Source organism: Lagenorhynchus albirostris, chromosome 20, assembly GCF_949774975.1.
Source record: "Lagenorhynchus albirostris chromosome 20, mLagAlb1.1, whole genome shotgun sequence".
Lineage (NCBI taxonomy): Eukaryota > Metazoa > Chordata > Mammalia > Artiodactyla > Delphinidae > Lagenorhynchus > Lagenorhynchus albirostris.
The window spans coordinates 48,323,334-48,345,542 of record NC_083114.1 but is presented as its reverse complement, the minus strand read 5'-3'; the positions used below and the strand labels follow the sequence as shown (position 1 = coordinate 48,345,542).

General features: G+C 54.2%; 4 protein-coding genes and 1 long non-coding RNA gene across 5 annotated transcripts in view; 2 read left to right on the top strand and 3 right to left on the bottom strand.

Annotated features, from left to right (window-relative positions):
- The window catches only part of NPLOC4 (NPL4 homolog, ubiquitin recognition factor), a 55,905-nt gene extending 50,832 nt beyond the window's left edge, over positions 1-5,073 (bottom strand). The window contains exons 1-2 of the mRNA XM_060134993.1: positions 4,930-5,073; positions 1,665-1,745 (exon numbers count right to left, since the gene is read on the bottom strand). Of these exons, the coding sequence (XP_059990976.1) occupies positions 1,665-1,745; positions 4,930-4,944 (96 nt within the window). The 5' untranslated portion in view covers positions 4,945-5,073. The remainder of the gene's footprint in view (positions 1-1,664; positions 1,746-4,929) is intronic.
- Positions 5,074-5,242: 169 nt separating this feature from the next.
- Positions 5,243-7,396, top strand: LOC132511345 (uncharacterized). The gene is made up of 2 exons (XR_009537597.1): positions 5,243-5,431; positions 6,830-7,396. It is a non-coding gene; the product is annotated as an uncharacterized LOC132511345 (long non-coding RNA).
- Positions 7,397-10,736: 3,340 nt separating this feature from the next.
- On the top strand, positions 10,737-14,443 carry TSPAN10 (tetraspanin 10). The gene is made up of 3 exons (XM_060134986.1): positions 10,737-10,772; positions 12,060-12,652; positions 13,981-14,443. The coding sequence occupies exons 1-3, from the start codon at positions 10,737-10,739 to the stop codon at positions 14,441-14,443; spliced, it is 1,092 nt and encodes a 363-aa protein (XP_059990969.1).
- Positions 14,444-16,143: 1,700 nt separating this feature from the next.
- On the bottom strand, positions 16,144-17,417 carry PDE6G (phosphodiesterase 6G). The gene is made up of 3 exons (XM_060134664.1): positions 17,245-17,417; positions 16,705-16,745; positions 16,144-16,220 (listed from the first exon to the last, which is right to left on the bottom strand). Exons 1-3 carry the CDS (start codon positions 17,388-17,390, stop codon positions 16,144-16,146), a joined length of 264 nt encoding a protein of 87 aa, XP_059990647.1. The 5' UTR covers positions 17,391-17,417.
- Positions 17,418-20,631: 3,214 nt separating this feature from the next.
- OXLD1 (oxidoreductase like domain containing 1) lies at positions 20,632-22,095 on the bottom strand. Its single transcript, XM_060134307.1, has 2 exons — positions 21,999-22,095; positions 20,632-21,180 (listed from the first exon to the last, which is right to left on the bottom strand). Exons 1-2 carry the CDS (start codon positions 22,056-22,058, stop codon positions 20,779-20,781), a joined length of 462 nt encoding a protein of 153 aa, XP_059990290.1. The 5' UTR covers positions 22,059-22,095; the 3' UTR covers positions 20,632-20,778.
- Positions 22,096-22,209: the final 114 nt, after the last annotated feature.

Sequence of the window (22,209 nt, the reverse complement as noted above, 5' to 3'; positions counted from 1 at the left end):
CCTCCCTGACTCCATCCACATCCAATGACAGTTATTGTGTCTATATTCCCTATGCAAGACAACCAGAGGAAACACCAGGATTTTAGGAATACTTCTGAGGCAAATAAAAGTCAGAACTACAATCCTGACTTTTTAGGTTTCTCTGAAATCATCTGAATTTAACCTGTCCAACAACTCTACATTTGATGCCAAGCACAAAAGTCTCAAGTTAAAAACAAAATGAAATGATATCTCTACATGACTACTAGATTTTTTTTTTTAAGGTTTTTTTTTGGGGCACACTGCACAGCATGCGGGATCTTAGTTCCCCAACAAGGGATCAAACCTGTAACCTGTGCCCCCTGCAGGGGAAGCGTGGAGCCTTAATCACTGGACCACCAGGGAAGTCCCCTGGTTACTACAGATTTAAGTTTAAGAAATTTCCGTATCACAAAGACTCAGAAAAGTAAAGAACAACTGTATGCAGTCCTCTTACATCTCATGTTTATCCCCACAACTGTCCAAGCAATAGCTACATAATACTTAATCTTTGTCTCAGACAATCTCTCAAGAACTCGAGCATTTAATGTATCCCAGCACCATCTCCAGGAGCAAGCTGACAATGGTCAGCTGTTACTAAAAAAGCAAAGAGTAAGATATTAAAAAGTCCACAAAGACATAGAGATTCTCTTCTCTGCTGTCTATTGCACCTGATTTTTTCCTTTTATTCTTGTAAATACGGTCACTTAAGCAGCACTGTTGGAATCAGGATAGCAACTACCTTTCAGAAGCCAAACTTCCCAGGTAAGTGCTGTGGCTTCCCTAACAGAACACAGTGTGATCCTCAGCAAATCTCTTTATTCCCTGGACTTCAGTTTCCACCTTTGTGAAAATAAAAAGATCAGACTACATGACACCTAAGATTCCCTCTGGCTCTAACAGTCTGTGACCTCACAATTTTTTTTGCTTATGAACAGTGAAAAATGATATTTTTTATCATTACAAAGGTAACAGCTGCCTGCAACAAATTCAAATAGTAAAGAATGTATAAAGTAGAGGCTGGCAAACTTCTTCTGTAAAGGGCCATATAGTCTGTCACAACTACTCAGCTCTGCTGCTGGAGCTCAAAAGCAGCCAGACAGTGCATAAACCAATGAGTGTGGCTGTGTTCCAATGAAAACAGGCAGCCAGCCACAAGCCATGCTTTGCCAACCTCTGGTATGAAGTATAAAGCAAAAGCCACTCTCCTTACTTTGGCCTCCCCTCCTGGGGTTGCCCCTTTTAGGTCTGGCTTGTGCTCTTTCAAACCATATTCTCACACAACAATTTGTGTATGTGGCTTTAATTTTTTAAGAACAAAATGGGATCATTTTATACATGTTAGCAATTCCCCTTTGATGGACAATTCAAGTTTCTCATTCTCTGATTTTTCACTCATAAATATTCCTCTTGTGAAATCCTTTTACACTGACCTTTGGGCCCTTGGTCCTGCAATGGTTAGCAGTGGTCAGCTGTGACACTTCTGATCCTGTAACAGTCCCACCAATCATGACAGAGAAAAGCAATACAAGAGACTGAACTTGGGAGGGGGCGGACTCAGGAAATGAGGAAAAGAGAAAAGGTACACAACAGGATGGGAATAACAGTAGAGGATGAAGGAAGGTCAATACCCAAGCCACAAGTACCTTTTTCAAAAATGTTGCAGCTGTTTCTCTCTTTGTTGCTGTGATCCGCTTCACCCCATCTGGGGACTGAACACGAATTATCTGTGGTAAATGAAACAAGTTGGTTACTGCACAGACTAGGAAGGTCCTGACCTATTACTGAAACTAACCTCTGCAGTCTTTCAGCATCTGGGTCACCGAAACTTAGAGCCAAACCTCACCCTTCCCCTTGCCAACACCCAACCCAATGTTTCTAGAAAATGAAGCAGAGGTCTGAGAGACATCAGCTCATGGGAGGACATCCTAAGAGGACTGCCCTAATTCTCAACTCTCACCGTTTCACTAAGAAAAATACGACTTCAATTTTTAACCATTATTTATAAAGAATATATCTGAAACACTAACGTTTTTCTCTTCCGATTTACAAAAAAAAATTTTTTTAAATCAGCAGGAAAAAACCCACCATGAATCATGAACAACTGAGTTCTTTAAAAAATATCTCACTTTGTTCCAGGATCCATACACAGACTAGACTAACTTAAAAGGATAACAGGAAAAAAAAAAAAAAGGATCACAGGGAATTCCCTGGTGGTCCAGTGGTTAGGACTCCACAGTGAAAGCTGAGGGCACACGGGGTAGATACCTGGTCAGGGAACAAAGATCCCGCAGCCAAAACAAACAAACAAAAAAAACCAATTAAAAACATAAATAGGATCACAGGAAATCCTCTAATTTGTTATTTACTTTCAATAAAAAAGAATAAAAGAAAAGAAAAAAGGTGTTTAATACCATGGTAAAACTTGGCAGGGTTTTAAAAAAATATATTTTCATGGCAAGCCTGAAATGGTTGCTAGGCCTGGAAGACAACTGGACGGAGCATCACTTTCTAGACTTGATTTTCATGCTGATCGAAGCCCAGTGAAAATGTGCTATTATGCCCTGGCCAACCATCCAAGGTCCTGCCTCAGTGGGTAGCATAAACCGGCATGCCCTGCTGCCAGCAAGACAGAGGATGTTCCAACCACCTGAGGCATGGGAGGAACAGAATGTGCCAGAAAGTACTCGTTATAGTTACATGAGTACTCATGTTATAGTTACTCCCCTCAGCAACTACTGCACAGTACACTGTATTCAAAACAACACTATACAGACAAGAAATGTCACAAGCAGTTGTTTTTAAAAAGACTTTCACTGATACAGGACAAAATGCCACAATGGCTTTCGATCTGTCCACCTTTATCAAACAAGAATCATCTAGATTTTGCTGAAATAGCTTGCCTTATGTCTTTCTCATTTTCTAATAACTTTTGCTTAACTGAAAAGCCTTTGTCCCCATATTGTTCTCAGTTTTTAAGATTTTGTGTTGAACAAGCCTTATGAAATCCCAATTGTTAAGAGCATAAAATATTTTCTTTTTGCTTCTTAACAACATCTGTTTAACTTTCTCACTCATCTATGTGCACTCAAGTTATTTTGACTTTTGATTTCTAGTACGTTTTACTCTGGATTCAACATCTAGAAAAATGTCTTCTTAATACACAGCCTGGGCATTAGGTAAACTCCCATTTATTTGTTTCTGAAATCTGTCTCCAACACTGAGGCAGGTTAAGAAGTAAAGAACTCTGCTTCTCTTTGAGGGACTCTATGACTGTTGCTTTGACTGTTCACTTAGGACCAAGAGCATGACACTCCACACCTCGAGAAGCTAAAGGTCAGGATAACACGTTTCTGGAGAGCTCTAAAGCTTAAGAACTTATTCTACTTGTTCATTTACAACAGGGCACGGCAGTCCAGGTTTCCAAGCTAAGCTCAGTATTTAACTCCAAGAGACAAAGATAATTCATACTGAGGGAAGGTATGACTTGGCCTTTGACACATGGTATAAAGTAAAATACACAAGAGACAGACCAGGCAACATGGACACATAGCTTCTTGGTAACTAAGTTTCCCTATTTATAAGAAAATGAGCCCAGAATATTTCTTGTGGGAGTCAAAGAATTGGTGAGATAAAAATTAGTTATCCCATAGAAAATTTTAGAAGACCTCTTTCTAAATAAATAAAAACTTTTGAAATAAATTTCAGAAGAATCATGTTTTAATTCCTGACAATCTGAGAAATTCGACAAGAGATCCATGCTATCAATGAGACCCTAGCCTTATATACGCTAGTAGAAAAGTGGCCTTCTCTGAAACAACTCACGTGTCCATGGTTACTTCAATTTGGTTAAAAATATTACAGTAAAGAGAAAGTCTGGAAGCAGATTTGAGTGCTAATTCTTAACCTATTTCTAGAGTGAGTCACCAAAGACTAGTAAATCTTATTTTAAAAGGAATCAGTTGCTCGTTTCTCTTGGGGCATTCATGCCCACTGCTCATCTCCAGGCTGGGAAACACGGAGCAGACGCCAGGGCCCCTGAATGGAGAGCTGCATTAGGAGGAGTCACCGGATGAAAGCCTGAAAGTCCAGAGCTGGAGGTTCTTGCAGCCCAGAGCATCCAGAGAGGAGGATGAATGCCATTCCCGACACCTGGCAAAACTGCAGAGGCTCTCCCATGGCCAAATTCTGAACATGACTTGCCACCCCATACTGCTTCTGCTTCCTCCAGGAAATCCCAGGTGGTCCTTAACGTTAACCCAAAATTTTTCTGTCCAGCTGGTCTGTTGGCTTTTTTCCGGCTACACTGACTTCTGAGAGGAAACTTTCCACAAGTTAAGGGATGGCCAGTTTTTTCTGATTTTCACTTTTCTTTTTTTTTTTAACTTTAAGCAGAGAAAGGGAGTGTGTCAATCCCTGACTTAGGGTACAAAATGAGATCAACCTTTATAACATCCCTTTACAGACAGGTAGCTGTTAAGGTCTCCTTGCCATCCACCAGGCCACCGTTTCCCTTCTTAGCAGCTTCCTCTCGTGGGATGGGGTCCCCGTTTACAGAAAGTGCTCTCCTTTTAAGGAACCCATGACAAGGCACTCACTGGGGCGACGAAAGGAGGCAAGACAGACGGACAGGAGGCGAGGAGGGATCGTAGCCCCGGCCCCGAGGAACTGCAGCCCCTCCAAGCGCGACCCCCGCGACCAGGAATGGAAAGGCCGGCACAACCCACACCCCGCGGACGGCCCGGCCTCCCCCGTCGGCCGGGGACGGGAGGAGCTGAAGAGAGGAGGTCGGGAGCCCGGCCACCCGGCCGGTCCATGAAGAGGAGGGCGGGCCGCTGGGCCTCTCCGCAGGCCGCGCCGGCAAATCTGCTGCCTCATCCCGGCACCCTCCCGCCCGGCCGCCCCACTCACGATGCTCTCGGCCATGGTGGCCGCTCCCGTATCCGGGCTTGAGCCCCGGGCCGCCGCTGCCTGCCGCCCCGCGGGCCTTGCAGCCCCGACCCCCGCCTCAGCCCCAGCCCCGGCCTCTGGCCGCCGCCGCCACCGCCGCTCCAGCTTCACCGCCCGGCCGCCACCGCCGCGACGTCCGGTGCCTCGCCCGACGCGCTCCCCCGGCCACGCGACCGCGCAACCGGGTTCCGGCCGCGCAACCAGGTTCCGGCCGCGCGATCAGGTTCCGGCCGCTCAACCAGGTTCCGGCCCCACCAACGGTCCGCGCCTGCGCAGGGCGGCCCCGCACCGGGCTCCCCGCGGAGGGGCGCCCCCGGCTGGCCGCGCAGTGGAGAGACGCTGCAGAGAAGCTGGGAGGGAAGCACTAACGCGCGTCTCGCCCAGGAGAGCGGTCGGTGGGCTCGAATTGGACATTCCCAGCGCCTCGCTGGTCCCATGGAAATGGAGAAATAGCTTCGGGAAGGTGACATCATACCTTCATGATATGTATTTTTTAAGAAGGCATTTTCCCTGAATCTAACATAAGAGAAACGAATGAATTTCGACCACATTTTAGATAAATGCTTCTTTGCTACGGAGATACAATATCCTAAAATTGCCCCCAGGGCCAGCTTCATGGGCACCCACGTGTGTGGCTCCGAATGGCCTCACACTTGATTCAATGCTCTGCCGTCACCGTCTTGCAACCTTTAATAGTTTTCAGCAAGGAGCTCCACATTTTTATTTTGCACTGGGCCCTGCACATTTGGTAACTGACCTTGCCTATGATTATGAAAAAAAAGTTACGAAAACCTCTAAGAGGCTAAACTATGTTTTTTAATCCCATGATTCAATTTCAGATTGTGTTTGTCTCCTGTGTTGAAAACAGTTAGGAGGTTGTTACTCTCATTTCCTCTCCTCGCAGGAAGTCTGAGATCGGGGGACAGCCGGTTTGGTTTCTTCTGAGGCCTCTCTCCTTGGCTTGCAGACAGCTGCCTTCCTCCTGTGTCTTCCCTCTGCACAGGTGCATCCCTGGTGTCTCTCTGAGTCCCATTTTCCTTTTCTTATAAGGTCATTGGAGGATGGCCCATCCTAATGACCTGATTTTAAGTTAATTACCTCTTTAAAGGCCCTACCTCTAAGTCTCATTCTGAGGTGCTGGGGTTGGGACTTCAATATATAAATTTGGGGGGACACAGTTCGGCCCATAACAGTAGTGGTAACTATGATTTCATCCGAAGGCTACTCTATATCAGAACAAGGCTGAGATGGGGCCTGAGAGGTGATGACCATCTCCCAGAGAGCCTGGCTTTGGAGCCTGATTGCGGTAACTGATGAGGTTGGGTGTGTCCCCTTTGAGGAAGGGACGAGACACAGTTTGGCTGCACAAGGCCTGACCTCCAGCTCCCATCCTTGCCCTGACCTTCCGCCTGCAGCACAGCAGCCTGAGTGGTCCTTTTAAAGCATGAGTCAGGTCGGAATGCACATTACTCAACACCTGTCATCTCCCCATCTCACTTGGAGCAAAATTCGAACAGCCATTCTTCTTCAAACTTTTCAGGCTTGCTCCCACCTAAGGTACTTTACAGGCCTGAAGCGCTCTTCCTGCACACGTCAGCCTAGTGTTGAAACAGAACAGGACCCTATGGTCTATGCCCCCCATGTCTTCCGCCTGCCTTTTGTCTGTGGAAAAACTTTAGCCAAAGAATAAGTTTAATCAGAGAAATGAGAAAATACAGAAACAAAGGAAAATAGTCAAAGAGGACAAAACAATAATAGTTTATCAGTAAGCAAGGTCAAGGACCTTTAGTTCCACCTCAAGGGCTATAGATAGTATTCTGAGCCGTGCCCTGTGAGCTGTTTTTTTTTTTTTTTTTTGCAGTACACGGTCTCTCACTGTTGTGGCCTCTCCCATTGCGGAGCACAGGCTCCAGACGCGCAGGCTTCAGTGGCCATGGCTCACGGGCCTAGCAGCTCCGTGGCACGTGGGATCTTCCCGGACTGGGGCACGAACCCGTGTCCCCTGCATCGGCAGGCGGACTCTCAACCACTGTGCCACCAGGAAAGCCCATGTGAGCTGTTTTATAGGTACTGAAACCCCCACCAGGTAGAAGTTAACTACATGATGACCAGACTGTAGCCATGACAGAAGCTGCCACAATTCTGAGAATTGGCCTCATGGAAATGGGAACAAACTGACCCTGGAACTGAAGATTAACTGTACTTAGAACAATCAAGATGATGCTGGTCAGACCACCAAGGACCAATTTCAAGATGACCATCAGAGCTGACTGTGCTGTCTCTGCATGTAGCCCCCTCCCTCCGTCTATAAAAGCTCTTGCCCACTGCTTGTCAGTGGAGGGGAGTCGGCCTTTGGACAGGAGTCTGCCCTTCCCCTTCCCCAGACCCCGCCATTGCCAGCCTCAGAAATAAAGCAAACTTTCCTTTCCACCAGCCTTGCCTCTTTATTGGCTTTTGAGCAGCGAGCAGCTTGACCCCACATTCAGTTACAGTGTGTGCCAAGTGCACTGCCCTCAGACTGAAGTTGCTGGCAGCCCTGGCTGAGCTCCCCTTCGGGGACTGTGCTCACTCCAGATCACGGTCCCTTCCCCAGGCAGCTCATGACCAATAACAGTGGATGGCTATCAAGGCGCATACCCATGTCTCAATCTGGGATGACTCTGCAGGCCATCCGAGCTGCGGGGATCACCAAGGACTCTGTTGAGATTGCCTGACAGCTCGCCTTCTCCCTCCACCAGCACAATGCTGTTTCCTTCCCGGGTCTGGATCCTGAGACACTCCCCAGTGACCAGGGTTGGCCTCGCAGGGACCCTGACCTGAGAAAATCCACGAGGTTCGTTCCCTCTTTTCTTTTTTTTTTCTTCTTGGCCACGCCATTCGGCGTGTGGGATCGTAGTTCCTTGACTGCGGATTGAACCCGCGCCGCTTGCACTGGAAGTGTGGAGTCTTAACCACTGGGCCACCAGGGAAGTCTCTCGTTCCCTCTTTTCCTTTGGCTTCTTCTCAGCCCTCTTCTTTTATTTTTGTAAAACGATATGAAATTCACAGAACATACAGTTAACCATTTTAAAGGGAAAAACTCAGTATCATGTAGTACATTCCCAGTGTTGTACAACCACCTCCTCTATCTAGTCCTAAAGTATTTTCGTCACTCCCGGAAGGAAGCCCTACACTCCTTCAGCATTAGCTGCCATTTCCCCCTCCCCCAGCCACTGGCAACCACTAATCTACCTTCTGTCTCTATGGCTTTACCTATTCTGAACATTTTATATAAGTGGAATCGTACTGTATGTGGACTTTCTGTGTCTGGCTTCTTTCACTGAGCACCATGTTTTCAAGGTTCATCCATGTTGTAGCCTGTGTTAGAACTTCTTTCCATTTTATGGCTGAATAATCCACGGTATGGATGGAGCACGTTTTGTTCATCCATTCTTCATTGATGGACACCCGGGTTGTTTCCACCTTTTGGCTGCTGTGAACGTGTATATCCATGTATTTGTGTGAGTCCCTGTTTTCAATCCTTTGGGGTGTATACCTAGGAACCCAACATTTTCCTACAGTGAGGCCTCTCTGATCACCTGATATAAGACAACACCCTCCACCAGCCATTTCCTTTCCTTGCTTCCTAACACTCATGACCTTATAAAATAGCATGTATTTACTGGTTTCTTTGCTTACTCTGTGACTTCCCCTGTACTCAAATGTAAGCACCTTATGACGGGGGATTGTCAGGTTTCCTCACTGTTGTAGGGCTCAGAACAGTCCCTGACAGAGAATAAACCCAGTGTCAGTCATCTGTGCTCACAATAATGCTGTATTAACAAACTCTCCTCATTCAGTGGCTTAAAACTCAGCTGGCCCTCTGCCGGAGTGTAGGCTGGGCTCCGTGGGGTAGTTGTTCTGGGAGAAGCTAGTGGGGGACCCAAAGCAAGAACACAGACAAATGAAGCGAATAAAAATGAAAAGTGTTCCCTCGGCCGTACTACTCTGGAACTGAACACCAGGAGGAGATTTCAGGGGATGGCATAGGTCAGGGCACACAAGTGCCAGGCGTTTCAGGCCCAGCAAGCAGCCCATGTGGCTGGACTGTAAAATGGTGACTAAATGGAGGAAAAGAGGCTGGACTTAAACATCAAACGGAAGAAGCTGAGAAAGGGAGTGGGGAGGACGGTGGAGACGGGATGCGGCACACACATACCCCGGAGGCCACCCTTTTTCCTGCCACGCACACGTGTTTGCAGAGGGGCCCCTGGCAGCCTCTGCCCCCACCACGGCCTCCGGCCACAGAAGCCAACAGCAGCGTCGACGCACATCATAGCCTCATGCACTCCACAAGCAGGACCCAGGAGGTGTGGGAGTGCGTGCCCAAGGTCTTCCAGAGTTGTTGGCTGGTAGGGGTCTGCTCTGAGCCAGTCTTTCCACCGCATCCAAGCCAGGGTGAAAGGGCCGACAATGCAGGGTCAGAGAGCCTGGAGCACATCTCTGCCTGCAGAGGTGGCAGCCGCATGGCTGGGGTCCCTCCAAGCGCTAGGGCACAATAGTAACCGTGACAAAGTCCTACTCCTGAGAAGCTCAGAGGTGGGGGATCCCAGCCACCTCAAAACCAGGAAGGATGTGATCTAGCCAGTGATTAAAAAATAAATAAATAAACAAAGGGGGACTTCCCTGGTGGTCCAGTGGTAAAGAATCCGCCTTACAATGCAGGGGACGCGGGTTCGATCCCTGGTCGGCGAACTAAGATCCCACATGCTGTGGGGCAACTAAGCCCACGCCACAGCTACTGAGCTCGTGCACCTCAGTTAGAGAGCCTGCGTGCCGCCAACTACAGAGCCCACGCGCCCTGGAGCCTGCGGGCCACAGCTAAGACCCGATGCAGCCAAAAATAAATAAAATAAATAATAAATAAATTCTTAAAAAAAATAAAGGCACTTCAAATATACACTTATAGGGACTTCCCTGGTGGCGCAGTAGTTAAGAATCCGCCTGCCAATGCAGGGAACACAAGTTCGATCCCTGGTCCGGGAAGATCCCACATGCTGCAGATCAACTAAGCCTGTGCGCCACAACTACTGAGCCTGTGCTCTAGAACCCGTGAGCCACAACTGCTGAAGCCTGCACGCCTACAGCCCATACTCCACAACAAGAAAAGCCACTGAAACGACAAGCCCACGCACCACAACGAGCAGTAGCCCCTGCTCGCCGCAACTGGAGAAAGCCTGTGCACAACAACGAAGACCCAATGCAGCCAAAAATAAAATTAAAATAAATAAAAATTAAAAATATATATACATACACATATATGTATGTGTATACGTATGTATATGCACATATATACATAAAACTTCTTTCTTGCAGTGAATAAATCGGAATACATTGGCGTTTAGCTGTGGGCAGGTCTCCCGGGCTGTTACTGGGAGCCAGGGTCTGATCTTCGGGCTGAGCTGAGGGGCACCACTGGACCCGCCAGGCTGAGGCCCACACGGGGGCCCTGTGGTGATGCCCATGAGGTCTGCTCCCTGACAGCCCCACCCACGTCATGCCTGCACAGAGCGAGGCCAAGAATCTGGGCTCAAGAAGGATCCTTTGCATCTCAACAAGCAGAGGCTGTCTTAAGCCCTAAACTATGACTCCTCACATGATCCGATCGTGACTGCAAAGTCCCGGTGGGGCTCACAGCTCACAGAGCAGCCGGGGGCACAGGCAGCACCAGCCCTGGTGTCCCAGCCAGAGAGGCCAGCGGGGGACCAGCACACCTTTCCTGGTGGAGGATGGAGGAGGGGGAAAGGAGCCTGCTGCTGTCCCAGGTAAGCCGTGCCTGGAGGCCTGCTGGGGTTGGAGATGTCCCCGGCTGGGTTCTCCCCTCCCTGGCCCCCCAGAGCCATGTTGTGTGCTGGGGCTAGCCAGCAGGTGGGTGCTCAGGAGGGGCTGCTAAGATTGGGGTGGGGCTTCATTAATCAGGTGCCTTAACCTCCCCCAGCGCCCTGTTCAGACTCTGAAAGGTGACCCGCCCTTGCCCTTGTGTTTGACACGGCATGGGGTGTGTCGACACCCCAAGGAAAGTGCACACCCAGGGGATGGTGCCCACCAGGGCCATCAGGCCACCCTCACATTTTCCCTGTCCCCCACCCACCTGCGACCTGCCCCGCCTTCTCACCTCCCTGTTGCCCCCTCCTCGAGGCTGCCATCCGCTCAGCCTGGTATGGCCCCTGCACAGGAGATCCAGCAGGCCTCCCCGTGGATCTGGCGGGTCGGGGGGTGGGCTCTGGCTCAGGGTGCAGACGGGGCTGAAGGCCAAGCCGGCAGCCTGGCCTTTTGCTCTTACTGACTTGTTGAGTTCTGGGGGGTGCTGATCAATAACCCTCCTTTCCTGTGCTCTGATGCGGTCAGGCAGGTGGGGAGTGAAGGGCCAGCTTCTTCCTGGTAAACTGGGAGCCCTGCCCAGGCCTGGGGCCTTAGCTTCCTCATTCTTCCCCCACAACCAAACTCAAGGGCCTGCTGCCCCTCCCCCTGCAGAGAGGGGGCAGAAGCCCTCCCATACCTGCCTGCCAGTGGAGGGGCTGCAGAGGCAGGCATATCTGAAGTGGAGACTGTCCATCAAGGGGCCAAATGGAACTGGCTTTGCAGCTTCTCCCAACCTCATGATCAGAGAGCCAGTCCTCTGTTGGGGAGCCAAGAGGAGGGTGGGGGGAACCGAGAGAGGGGGTGGCCCCCCCAACTGTCAGCACCCTGTTAATTTTCTCTGTGGTAAGGCCAGGGCCCCCGAGCTTGACTGAGTGTCCTGCTGGAGGGCAAGATGGGGTCCTCGGGAGGCCCTGCACCCCACAGAGCCCCGGTCTCCTGGCCTCTCCTCTCCCTGCCCCCAGAGCCCCTCACCGTCCCTTCTGCTGCTCAGCCAATCAGAACAAGCCTTAAGGCCCCCATGTCCCTGGCCTTCTAGGGTCTTTGTGCACCCCTTCCGCCTTCACCTTCCAGCTTCACCTTCCAGCTGCCTCCCCTCTGCAGGCTCTGACCCTGCTCCCAGCTGAGTGTCACAGGGTCTGAGTGAAGAGGGTTGCCCTGGTGAGACCTCCCTCTTCTTCCTCCCTCTGCAGGATGCTGGAGATCAGGAACCACCCCTCGTCAGAAGCAGCCCCCTCACTTCAAGTCACCCGGGGCCAGCACCCTGGGAGGACCAGGCCCGGAGGGCAGGCCTTGGGGGGGTCCTGGCCTGCTGCTTCCCCTGGGGAAGCAGCTTCCTCAAGTGCCTGATCTTCCTGTCCAACTTTGTCTTCTCTCTGCTCAGTCTGCTGGCCCTGGCCATCGGTCTCTGGGGCCTGGCCGTCAAGGGGTCTCTGGGGAGTAGTTGGGGGGGCCCCCTGCCCGCAGACCCCATGCTGGGGCTGGTGCTGGGCGGGCTGGCGTTCAGTGCGGTGAGCCTGGCAGGCTGCCTGGGCGCCCTCTGCGAGAACGCCTTTCTGCTGCGCTGCTTCTCTGGGGGCATCCTTGCCTTTCTGGTGCTGGAGGCCGTGGCAGGGGCTCTGGTGGTGGCCTTGTGGGGCCAGTTACAAGATGACCTGGAGCACGTCCTACGCATGGCCATCACCCACTACCAAGACGACCCAGACCTGTGCTTCCTCATTGACCAAGTTCAGCTCGGGCTGCAGTGCTGCGGGGTGGCCTCCTACCAGGACTGGCAGCGGAACCTGTGAGTCCTAGAGCCTGAAAGGGCGGAGGGCAGCCCCATGGTGGCCGGCAGGGTCCCTGGGGCTGGAGAGGAGGCGGGCCACACACACGCTTACATGCACATACTCACCTATACACAAACTCACCTGTATAGGCTCCTCACCTGTACACATATGTGCGCACACGCTCATGTGGGCACGCTTGCGCATGCACACACTCAGGCCCAGCCAGGGCCATGTGGTCATGCAGGGATGTTAATAGAGAAGCTCAGCCAGTAGAGCTAGAAAGTCACTTTTGGGGGTTGTTTTTTTTCTTTTTCAGTAAGGACATCGTACATCTCAATGTCAATTGGAAATAACTTTTAGTTTAATTCAGGACATCATTTTGGACTATGACTCCACAGTTCTCCCTCCACTGTGTGTGTGTGTGTGTGTGTGTGTGCATGGGTGTGTTTAGAGCCATATGGAGACTCTTGAAAACCAGCCATTTGTACCCAACAGTCCCTGCGACATGCTGGGCCCTTCTTTCTGGGCACCTTAGAAGCACCCATCTGGATTGTTTTCATTTGGTGGCCGAGTGTGACTTTGGGTTGGTGGCAGCCCTTTCTGGTGTTGTGATGCCATCCAGCCTGCCGACCTCCAAGCCCCTGCCTTACTGAAGCCCATTCTTCAAGGAGATGAGACTGTGCCTGTGAGGGAGGGCGAAGGGTGAGCCTGCTGGTCACAGGGCCCTGGATGCCAGTCAAAGGCCAAGGGCACCTGAGGGCTGCCTGAAGTGAGTGACAAGAGCAACACTCTCTTGAGGCCCTGCGAGCTCCTCCCAAGCCTCCCATCCCTTGTTGCTGCCCAGTGTGGCCCCTCATGCCCCCACCACGACCCAGTGACCACAACAGAAGCCTCTACCAGTCCTCCCTCAACCCACCTTCTCCCACTCCAGCTCTGCTGCTCAGACCAACTCAGCAGCATCTGTGGAGTGAGGCCGTCTTACTTCCAGCCCCCATCAAACCCTTGCCTCCCTTCAACTGTCTTACGCAGTGTGTGCCTTCTAACCAAGCTTGTACAGAGGCCTATGTAGTGCTGGGATGAATTATAGAGAGCTGGGTATCGTGTGTGTGTCTGTGTGTGCACAAGTGTGTGTGCGTGTGCATGTGTGTGTGTACATGCCTGCCAGTGTGCATGTGTGTGTGCATTCATGCCTGTGTGCTTGCATGCATACACATGTGCATGCCTGCGTGCCTATGTGTGTGTGGCCATGGAAGTTTGAAGGCGGGTAGGAGACATTCCACACAGCGCTGGGGTCCAAGACCAGGGGCCCTAGCTTCCAGACTGATGCTCCCATGTGCCCTTGCAGGTACTTTAACTGCAGCTCCCCTGGGGTCCAGGCCTGCAGCCTTCCTGCCTCCTGCTGTATCGACCCCTGGGAAGATGGAGCCTCAGTCAATGACCAGTGTGGCTTCGGGGCCCTGGGCCTGGATGAGGACACGGCCCAGAGGGTGGTGCACCTGGAGGGCTGTAGCCCCCCACTCCTCCAGTGGCTGCGCAGCAACATCTGGGCTGCAGGTGGCTACGCCATCGTTGTCGTGGTGGTCCAGGGGGCAGAGCTCCTGCTGGCCATCCAGCTGGTGAGGGCCCTGGCTGTCCACAAGAGGGCAGCAGAGAGTGAGGGCTTGTTCACAGGACCCCCAGACTCAGTGCCCTCCCCTCTGCCAAACTGGTCCCGGGCTGACTGGCAGGTGAGACGAAAGACCAGGGCACCCGGATGGGGTCTGGGGCTGCAGGCCTCCCCTCCCCTCCCAGGGAAGGTGTCAGAATAACCCGCCTTGGTGCTTGTGGACACGCACCTTGGGCCCCCAGGCCTCCTCCACCTGCTGGCCTCTGCCTCCCCAGGGTCCCCTTTCCCCCACACTGCCCATTTGCTTGCAAACGCTGCCATGGTCCGAGTGTAAGCTGACCCCAACGACTGCCTGGCCAGCGTCTGCCTCCCACAGAGGGTGCAGGCAAAGCCTGGCTGGCAGGGAGAGTGGGGGGCGAGCGAGACTGGATGAAATCCTGCCACTGAGCCCCAACTCAGACCCTCACCCCAACCCTCACTTCCGATCTCCACATCTGACCACTTTTGACTCTCACCACTGACCCCCCACTTCCAACACCTCCAAGCCCAGTCTATGAGTCCCCACGTCCTCACCATAGCCTGGCTCCTGCTCTCCTCTGGGGCCACCTCCCCCTTTCCTGTCCATTGTGGTGGTTGAGGATGAGGCCCAGGCCTCTCCCTCCAGAGAGCTTTTTTTTGGGGGGGGCGGTAAGTTTTATCGAGATGTATCACTCATACAGTAAATTGCACCAACCTTAAGTGGGCAGCCTGAGGGTTCTTACTTATCCACACACCTGTGGACCCACTACCAGGTCTAGATCCAGCCCGAGCAGGGTCCTTCATCTCCTCCTTGAGGTCACCCCTGTTGGAACTTTGTCGCCTTTGGTTAGCGTGGCTTTTTCTGGCCTTCACATAAATACGATCACAGGGGCCCCCTTCCTGAGAGTCACTCTCTGGTCACTGCTGTGTGAACAGACCCCCTGACGTCCGTGTGGATAGGCACTTGGGCAGCTTCCCGAAGATGACTGCCACTGGGGGCAGTTTCCCGCAGGTTTGTGTGTGGCAGTGTGCCCTGCTTCTCCTGGGTGGGGTGTCAGGAGCGGAATTGCAGGGTTACTGGTAGGCATCTGTCCAGCTTTAGTGGACAGTAAGGATGGGCTGGCTGGGCCCAATCTCCCTGCACCTGTTTCCTCACCTGTGGGGAGCAGATAGGTGAGCTCTGGCCCCCGGAGTACGTGGGGCTGCCTGCCTTGCCCCAATCCAGCCATCAAGAGCCTGGCTCAGTGCCCGATGTGCTTCCTTCCCTCAGCCTGGCCAGGCCCCTGCCATCTCTGCCACCAGTGCCCACATCCGTCCACTCTTGCTGAAGAGACTCCACCCTTGGGCCCTGCCCCCACTGACAACACATCCCAGACAAGTGGTGGGGGACACGCTAATTTTATTTGAAACAGGACATGGGCCATGTTGGAAAGGACAAGCATCCTGCTGGTGTGACAGGTCCAGAGGGGTCTTGCTCCTTCACTGACGCCCGCAGGACTCCTGCCACCCACTCCGCCAGTGCAAGGGCCTCAGCTGGGAAGGGCTAGTGGGGGAAGCTTGTCCTCACCCCCAGACAGGCAGGACAGGGGACACTCCTGGGAGGCCTGCCCTAGCTTTCCAGCCATGGGAGGAGAGGGTCTGTGGACCAGTGTCTCTAGAAGTTAAGCCAGGCCTGGCCGGCCAGAGAGGATATCCTGCAGGGAGTTGGTGGGCTCCTGGCAACTAGCTTCCATGGGCCTGAGGTCGCCGCCTTGCGGGGATCTCCAGACACAATCTCTGGACACTCTGGAACCCTCCGGTGGGGGGGCGGCCCTGCTCACAGGAATCCTGAGCAGGGGTCAGAAAGGGCAGCGGCATGGAGGGGTCAAGGGCCGGGGTCCAGTGCTAGATGATGCCGTACTGGGCCAGCTCATGCAGCTCCAGGTGGTTGAAGGCCTCCCATGGGCAGATGACAGTGATGTCTGCAGGACAAGGGGGCCAGTGGGTCCAGGAGGGTCCCATGGCCCCAGGAGCCACCATCCCCTCCGGGCCCTGTTGTCCACACCCCAATGGTGAGAGTACAAGTCCAGGGTGTAGAGCCCTCCTTTCAGGACATACCACCTTTGGGGTGTGTCGAATGGGCGCCCTGCCCAGGAAGAGAGTGGGTGCAGCAGGCCCAGGGAGGGGGCCAGAGGAAGGTGGGCCTTGCTGCTGGGGGGAGGGGACAGCAAGAGCTTTGGTCTTTTCCAGCCCCTCCAAGCACTTGGTGGACCCGCTGAGTAGGAACAACCACACTCGGGTGGTGTCTGAAGCTTGAAGTTGGGGAAAAAAAATGAAGGACAGCTGGGGGTGGTGCCCTAAGTGAGCCTCTGCCTGAGGAAGCAGGGGCAGGGGTGATGGGGCCCCAGGCACACTGGGGGGTGGACAAGTGGGGGGGACCTGGGTGGACGCTAGTGGCCGTCATACCTGTTCCCAGGCCTTCCATTCCGGGGATGTCGTCACCAAACCTACAAGAACAGAGCGGTCAGGGCCAGGAAGAGCGGAGAGGGGGTGTGCATACACTTGAGTGCAGGTTCCTGGGAACGCGGTGTGTCTGAGTGTGTCCTGGGTGTGTACACGTGGGGCTCTTTGGGTGCAGGGAGACATATCAGTTGGTGGGGCTGTGGCTGAGTGTCTGGGTGGCCGCGGGTGGGTGTGCTTTCCAGACAAGAACAGCTAGAGAGGGTGACAGGAGCCCCGCCCCCCGAGTCCCCTCCACCCCCCGCCCCCCATGCCAGGGAATGGGGGACGCTGAGACAGGCCGGCTCAGGCCCTCAAGACCCGCACCACCTGCTTAAGAGGATGGGACCACCTTCCACCAGGAAAGGGTGGCTGAGGCCCCACCCAGCCCCCCAACCTGAAGGCCCCTGCCATGGCCTCTAGCACCAGAAAGGCCCCATCTCCCTCCTGTGCAGCAGGTGGGCCCTCCACCCCCCTCAGGGCCAGCCCTCTCACAGCTCTGCTCACCCTTGGACGCCTTTCTTGGGGGGCTTGCTCTTGAACTGCCTGGTTTGCCGCTGCTTAAATTTGGGGGGCCCTTTCCTGGGAGTGACGGGCCCCCCAATCACCCTGGTGGCCGGCCGGATCTCGGCCTTGGGCGGCTCCAGGTTCATGGCCAGGCTGGCAGAGACCCCGCGGTGACCTTCGGCTTCTGGACTCCCTCACGCTGTGGGCCCTCCTGCTTCCGACCCACCTCTCAGGTCTCAACCCACCAGAGCAGAGGAAACCCTGAAACATGAGACCCACCGGTCCCCAGTATGACTCAAACAGCAGCCCCCTGTCCCAGGGAGCCCCAGGCAGGGGCTGAGAGTGCTGGGTGGCCCCCCGGTATGCCCCTCCTCACTGCCTCCCCCTTCTCCTGCATTCCCCATCCCAATCCCTGGGGTGGGACACTTGGCCTCATTCATGGTGGCATGTTAGGCACCTAGCCTAATAACGGTAACCTGAGAAATGGGAGGGCAGGGTGCCCGGGCAGGGGAGGGGCCTGTGTCACAATGAAACGCCCAGGCGAGCTGTGTAGCCCTGGCCCCAGCAGCGTCTTCCCTCTGCTGGTAAATACCCTACCTTCCCCGTCCCACCCCCCACCCCGCCCCAGCCACTCACTGGGCACCAGCATCACCTGCTGGTGTCCTTGAACCCACTGCACAGGGTGACCTCCCCTCCTCCTCTCCCCCGGAGTCCCCCCCTCGAGGCCCTAAGCCCTGGTGACCTAGGCCAGGGGCAGCTCACCTTCCTCTAAGCCTATTAGCACCAGAGGGAGACCCTAATTCCTCAGGGTCCACTATAAGCCCAGAAAGTTCTGGGGCTAAGTACATGATGCAGAGAGGAGCCGCTGCCCTGGCACTGAGCCGGTGCTCAGGCACCACTTCTTGGGTCCTGTTTCTTGCCCCCCTCCCCACTTGTGGGCTGCAATGCCTGACTCCAGCCTGGGGCCACCGCTAGCTGCCTGTTAGAGTATTAGGGGCTGAGATCAACCGGGAGGCAAGAACAGGTGGTTCTACCAGCGAGGAAGGCCTGGTTGTAGGTGCCGGGGCACCTGGGATTCGGTGGACCCCACTGTGGACCTTCCTTCCCTAAGGTTCGGTCTCTGTGCCGGGACCAGCAGCAGCCTGAGAGGAACCAGGGGACAGGAGCTGGATCTACACGGGGTCCAAGTTGGACAGCAGCAGGTCTGGTGGCCCCGGCTGCTCAAACCCCACAACACCCACTCCTCACAGCCTAGGTAGTGTAGGCCCAGCTGGACCCCTTCTCTAGTCCCAGGCCACAGGCCTGGCGTGGGCAGCTCTGAGCCCTGATAGAGAGCCAACTATCAGATGCTGTTCCCATGGAAACCGCTGCCCAAGCTGCCCTGGCCCTAGCCTGGCCTGTGGCTGGTGCCCACTCAGGTTGGCTGACTGTGTGTGGCCTGAGGCTCCGAGACCATTGCTAGCCTGGGGGACAGCCTGCACCACTATTTGGCACGAGGAACAGAGGAGGTGATGGGCTGGGTGTCCTCTCTGAACAGGGCAATAGGTGGCCTCCCCCAGACCCAGACCTCAGGATGGTGGTGAAAATCCCGCCCACTCCTCACCCTCTGGGCAGATACCCACTAACGCCCTTGGGTAAGTGGCCACCAGGAAAAGCAACCTGGGAAGGTCATTACTCACCAAGTACCGGGGCAGGTCTCAGGGGACCATGGGTGTGAGTGGCAGGCCTCCCTTAGGCAGGGTGCTGGCTGGGCATTTATCCTGCAGCTGGGTAATCTGATTAGGACTGTGCCTTGACACCACACTAATGAGATTGTGGGGTGGGTAGCAGCACCGAGGACTCCCTGAGATGGGGGAAGGGGCTCAGGTGCGGTCAAGGGCCTGAAGGAAGGACGAGCAGGGGGCAGGGTCAGGGCAGGAACGGGACGTGTGACCATGAACAGCCCGACTCTCCTGAAGCTGCTCTTTTTTTTTTTTTTTTTTTTCCGGTATGTGGGCCTCTCACCGCTGTGGCCTCTCCCGTTGTGGAGCACAGGCTCCGGACGCACATGCTCAGCAGCCATGGCTCATGGGCCTAGCTGCTCCGCGGCATGTGGGATCTTCCTGGTCCGGGGCATGAACCCGTGTCCCCTGCATCGGCAGGCGGACTCTCAACCACTGCGCCACCAGGGAAGCCCGAAGCTGCTCATTTTTGAAGCAAGGATGAGACGGCACTGGCTGCTGTCTTAGGCCTCTCCACCCTTACTATCCTGACTGCTGAGGAACCTGCCTTTGTGGCCCCCAAAGCCCTGCATAGCCTGTCCCGATCCACTTCTTTGGCCTCACCTCTCATCCCTTCCTCTTGCTCTCTGTGCTCCAAGGAGCCTTTTCCACCCCAGGGCCTTTGCACCTACTGCTCATGCCATGTGGTACATTTTCTATTGTACATCTCTCCCCTTCCCCTAGTTCCTTCCTCCTGGGACTTCAAAGATCTGCCCTGGTATCATACACACATAGAAAATCTTTCACAAATATGTGTTTTTGAGAAAAATACAGTAAACCTCTTCCTACATCTCTGAGGTAATCCACCTCCATGTTGTAGACCCCTTCGGGGGCCCCAAGCCCACTAGGCTCTGCTGTGCTTTTGTCTCTAGGGAAACCTTTCTCTTCCTGGGCCATTTTCAAATCTGTAGGACAGGGTTGGAGTAGATGCTCTCTGACATAAAGTGTAACAAACATGTATTGCTATAATCATGTTTCTCTGAACCAACCAAAACTGCTTCTGGATGACATCACTAGCTGGCCAAGACAGCCCGCACTACCGGGTGTATCCCCAGGCATTAGCATGGCAGCACGTTTTGTGGCTGTGTGGTTTCATTCTCTTGTCCACAGATCTGTCTCTGTGGGAAACTCTGGCTTTACATTGAAGGCCCCTACCTGGGAAGGCCTGCTTATCAGCTCAAATTCTTTGTGAAGCCTTATAACAACCCAAGCTTTTCCCTTAAATGAGAGAAGATAAAACAGGCATAAATTCATTTAACCCTGTCTGTCCAGGCCACTGGTATCAGAGCTTGAAAGCCTGCAGCTGGATGAATGGGGCACATTCCAGGCCATCTGCGGGCATTTGTGCCTGCCAGAGCTTTGCTAACAGCAACCTCTCAGGACCGGATGGTCCTCCCTCTGCTGCACCACTGAGAGTAACCAGAGCTGACCTCTGGGACTTCTGGGATGCTGGGACATAGAAGGGGGCCCCTGGGGTCACTGTCACTTGAATAGTCAAGGAAACAGGTTTAGCCAACCTCACAGGTTGGTGAAGGCTGTAGGTGCCCAGTGGACATACAATGACATCTGCACGTGCTTTCCTTGAGGTAATACACGCCTATGGATGACAACACAAAAGCCTCCTGTCTAACCACCACACAGAGCTTATTTATTCTCAGGCAAAGTCAATAAACAATCCCGTCGACACCAGCTGCACAAAGGGGCCGTGGATAAAGGAGGCTGTGCTGCATCCTGAGGAGGAGTCTGTCGGGGTGAGGCTGTCTGGCCAGGCGGCTCAGCTTCCACTTCTCATACGGAGCTGGATCTCCATCCGGAGGAAGGCCTTGAGGTTCTCATCAGCCACGTGCTCCTCCAGGGCGGCCAGGGCCCGCTCCCCGCCGTCCTGGTAGTGCTGCAGCAGTGCGTCTGCATACTCCACCCACACACAGTTGGGGCAGCCGCTCATGCAGCAGTTGGTGGGGGGCTGGAGCTCAGGGGGTGGCGGGTACAGGGGTTCTGAGGGGCCCCCACCAGGCAGGGAGGACTCGGGCTGCCCAGTGCCCGCTGCACCTGATTGGGAGCCCCCCTCCACATGGTCCTTCCTGAACTCTCTGTGGCCTTCACGGACTCGGATCCTGTGAAGAATGCTGCCACCTCCAGGAAGCCTTTGGCCCCAGTCCCAGCTGGATAGTGGCCCCTAAGGATTCAGATAAGCACATGAGTCTCCAGAAAGCTGGTAAGGCTCTGCCTGCCTCCAGCTGTGGGGAAATTTCGGACTCCTGTCACTGGCAGGGGGCTCCACGTCTTTCTCAGTTTCCTCACTTCCTGCGTAACCTTAGACAAGTTACTTCACCTATAGACTCAGTTTGCCATTTGTAAAATGGATGTAACGCTTGGTACGAGGATGAGCCACAGGTTCATGAGAAATGCTGGGTTCAAGGCCTCGCACTAGGCGTGCCCTCCAGCAGATGGTGGGGGTTGAGACTGCACCTCCAGCTAAGATGCCTCTGCCCGGTGGACAGGAGTATGGCGAGGGCAGAAGCCTGTGAGCTCCAGCCCACACAGCCACCTCTCCCTCTCCAACCAGTACTGCCACGTCCCTCCCCCGTGAGCATTCTGACTAATCGCATCACCCCTTCATCCCTGTTTCTCTCTGTCACATGAGAAGCCCAAGTCATTCCCAAAGGCCAGTGGGCAGCCCTCTCCCCACCTCCAGCCCCCACCCCGGCCCCCGGGTCCCCTTCCCTGCTCTGTCTCCAGGGCACTGAACACAGGCGCAAACTTTACTTATTTCTCTAACTCCTCTTGCGAGGGGCGCCAACTCCTTGTACACTGAGGTTTCCCCAAAGGCTTCGCACAAACCAGGTGTTCAACAGGTACTGGACGAGGGAACGAGCTCAGAACCCGCCGGCGCTACCCTGGGCTCTGCCCGGCTGCCGGGAGAGCGGGGCTTCTCGGCCCCGGCGGGGCCCGGCCTCCCGAATGCACCCCGTCCCCCTCCTCGCCGGTACTTGCCAGGCCGCGGGCAGCGACTGACACGGCCAAGCCTCCCCGAGCCACACTCCACAGCAGCATCGCCCACTGCCTGGCCCACGGCGCAGGCGCCCCCCAGTTGGCCCCGCCCGAGCTGTGAATGGCGGCCGCTCTGGCCAATCCCGGCCCGTCAGGGAGCTGCACAGCCCCAGTGAGCGCAGGAAGCGGATATGGCGGGCATGGGGCCGGACCG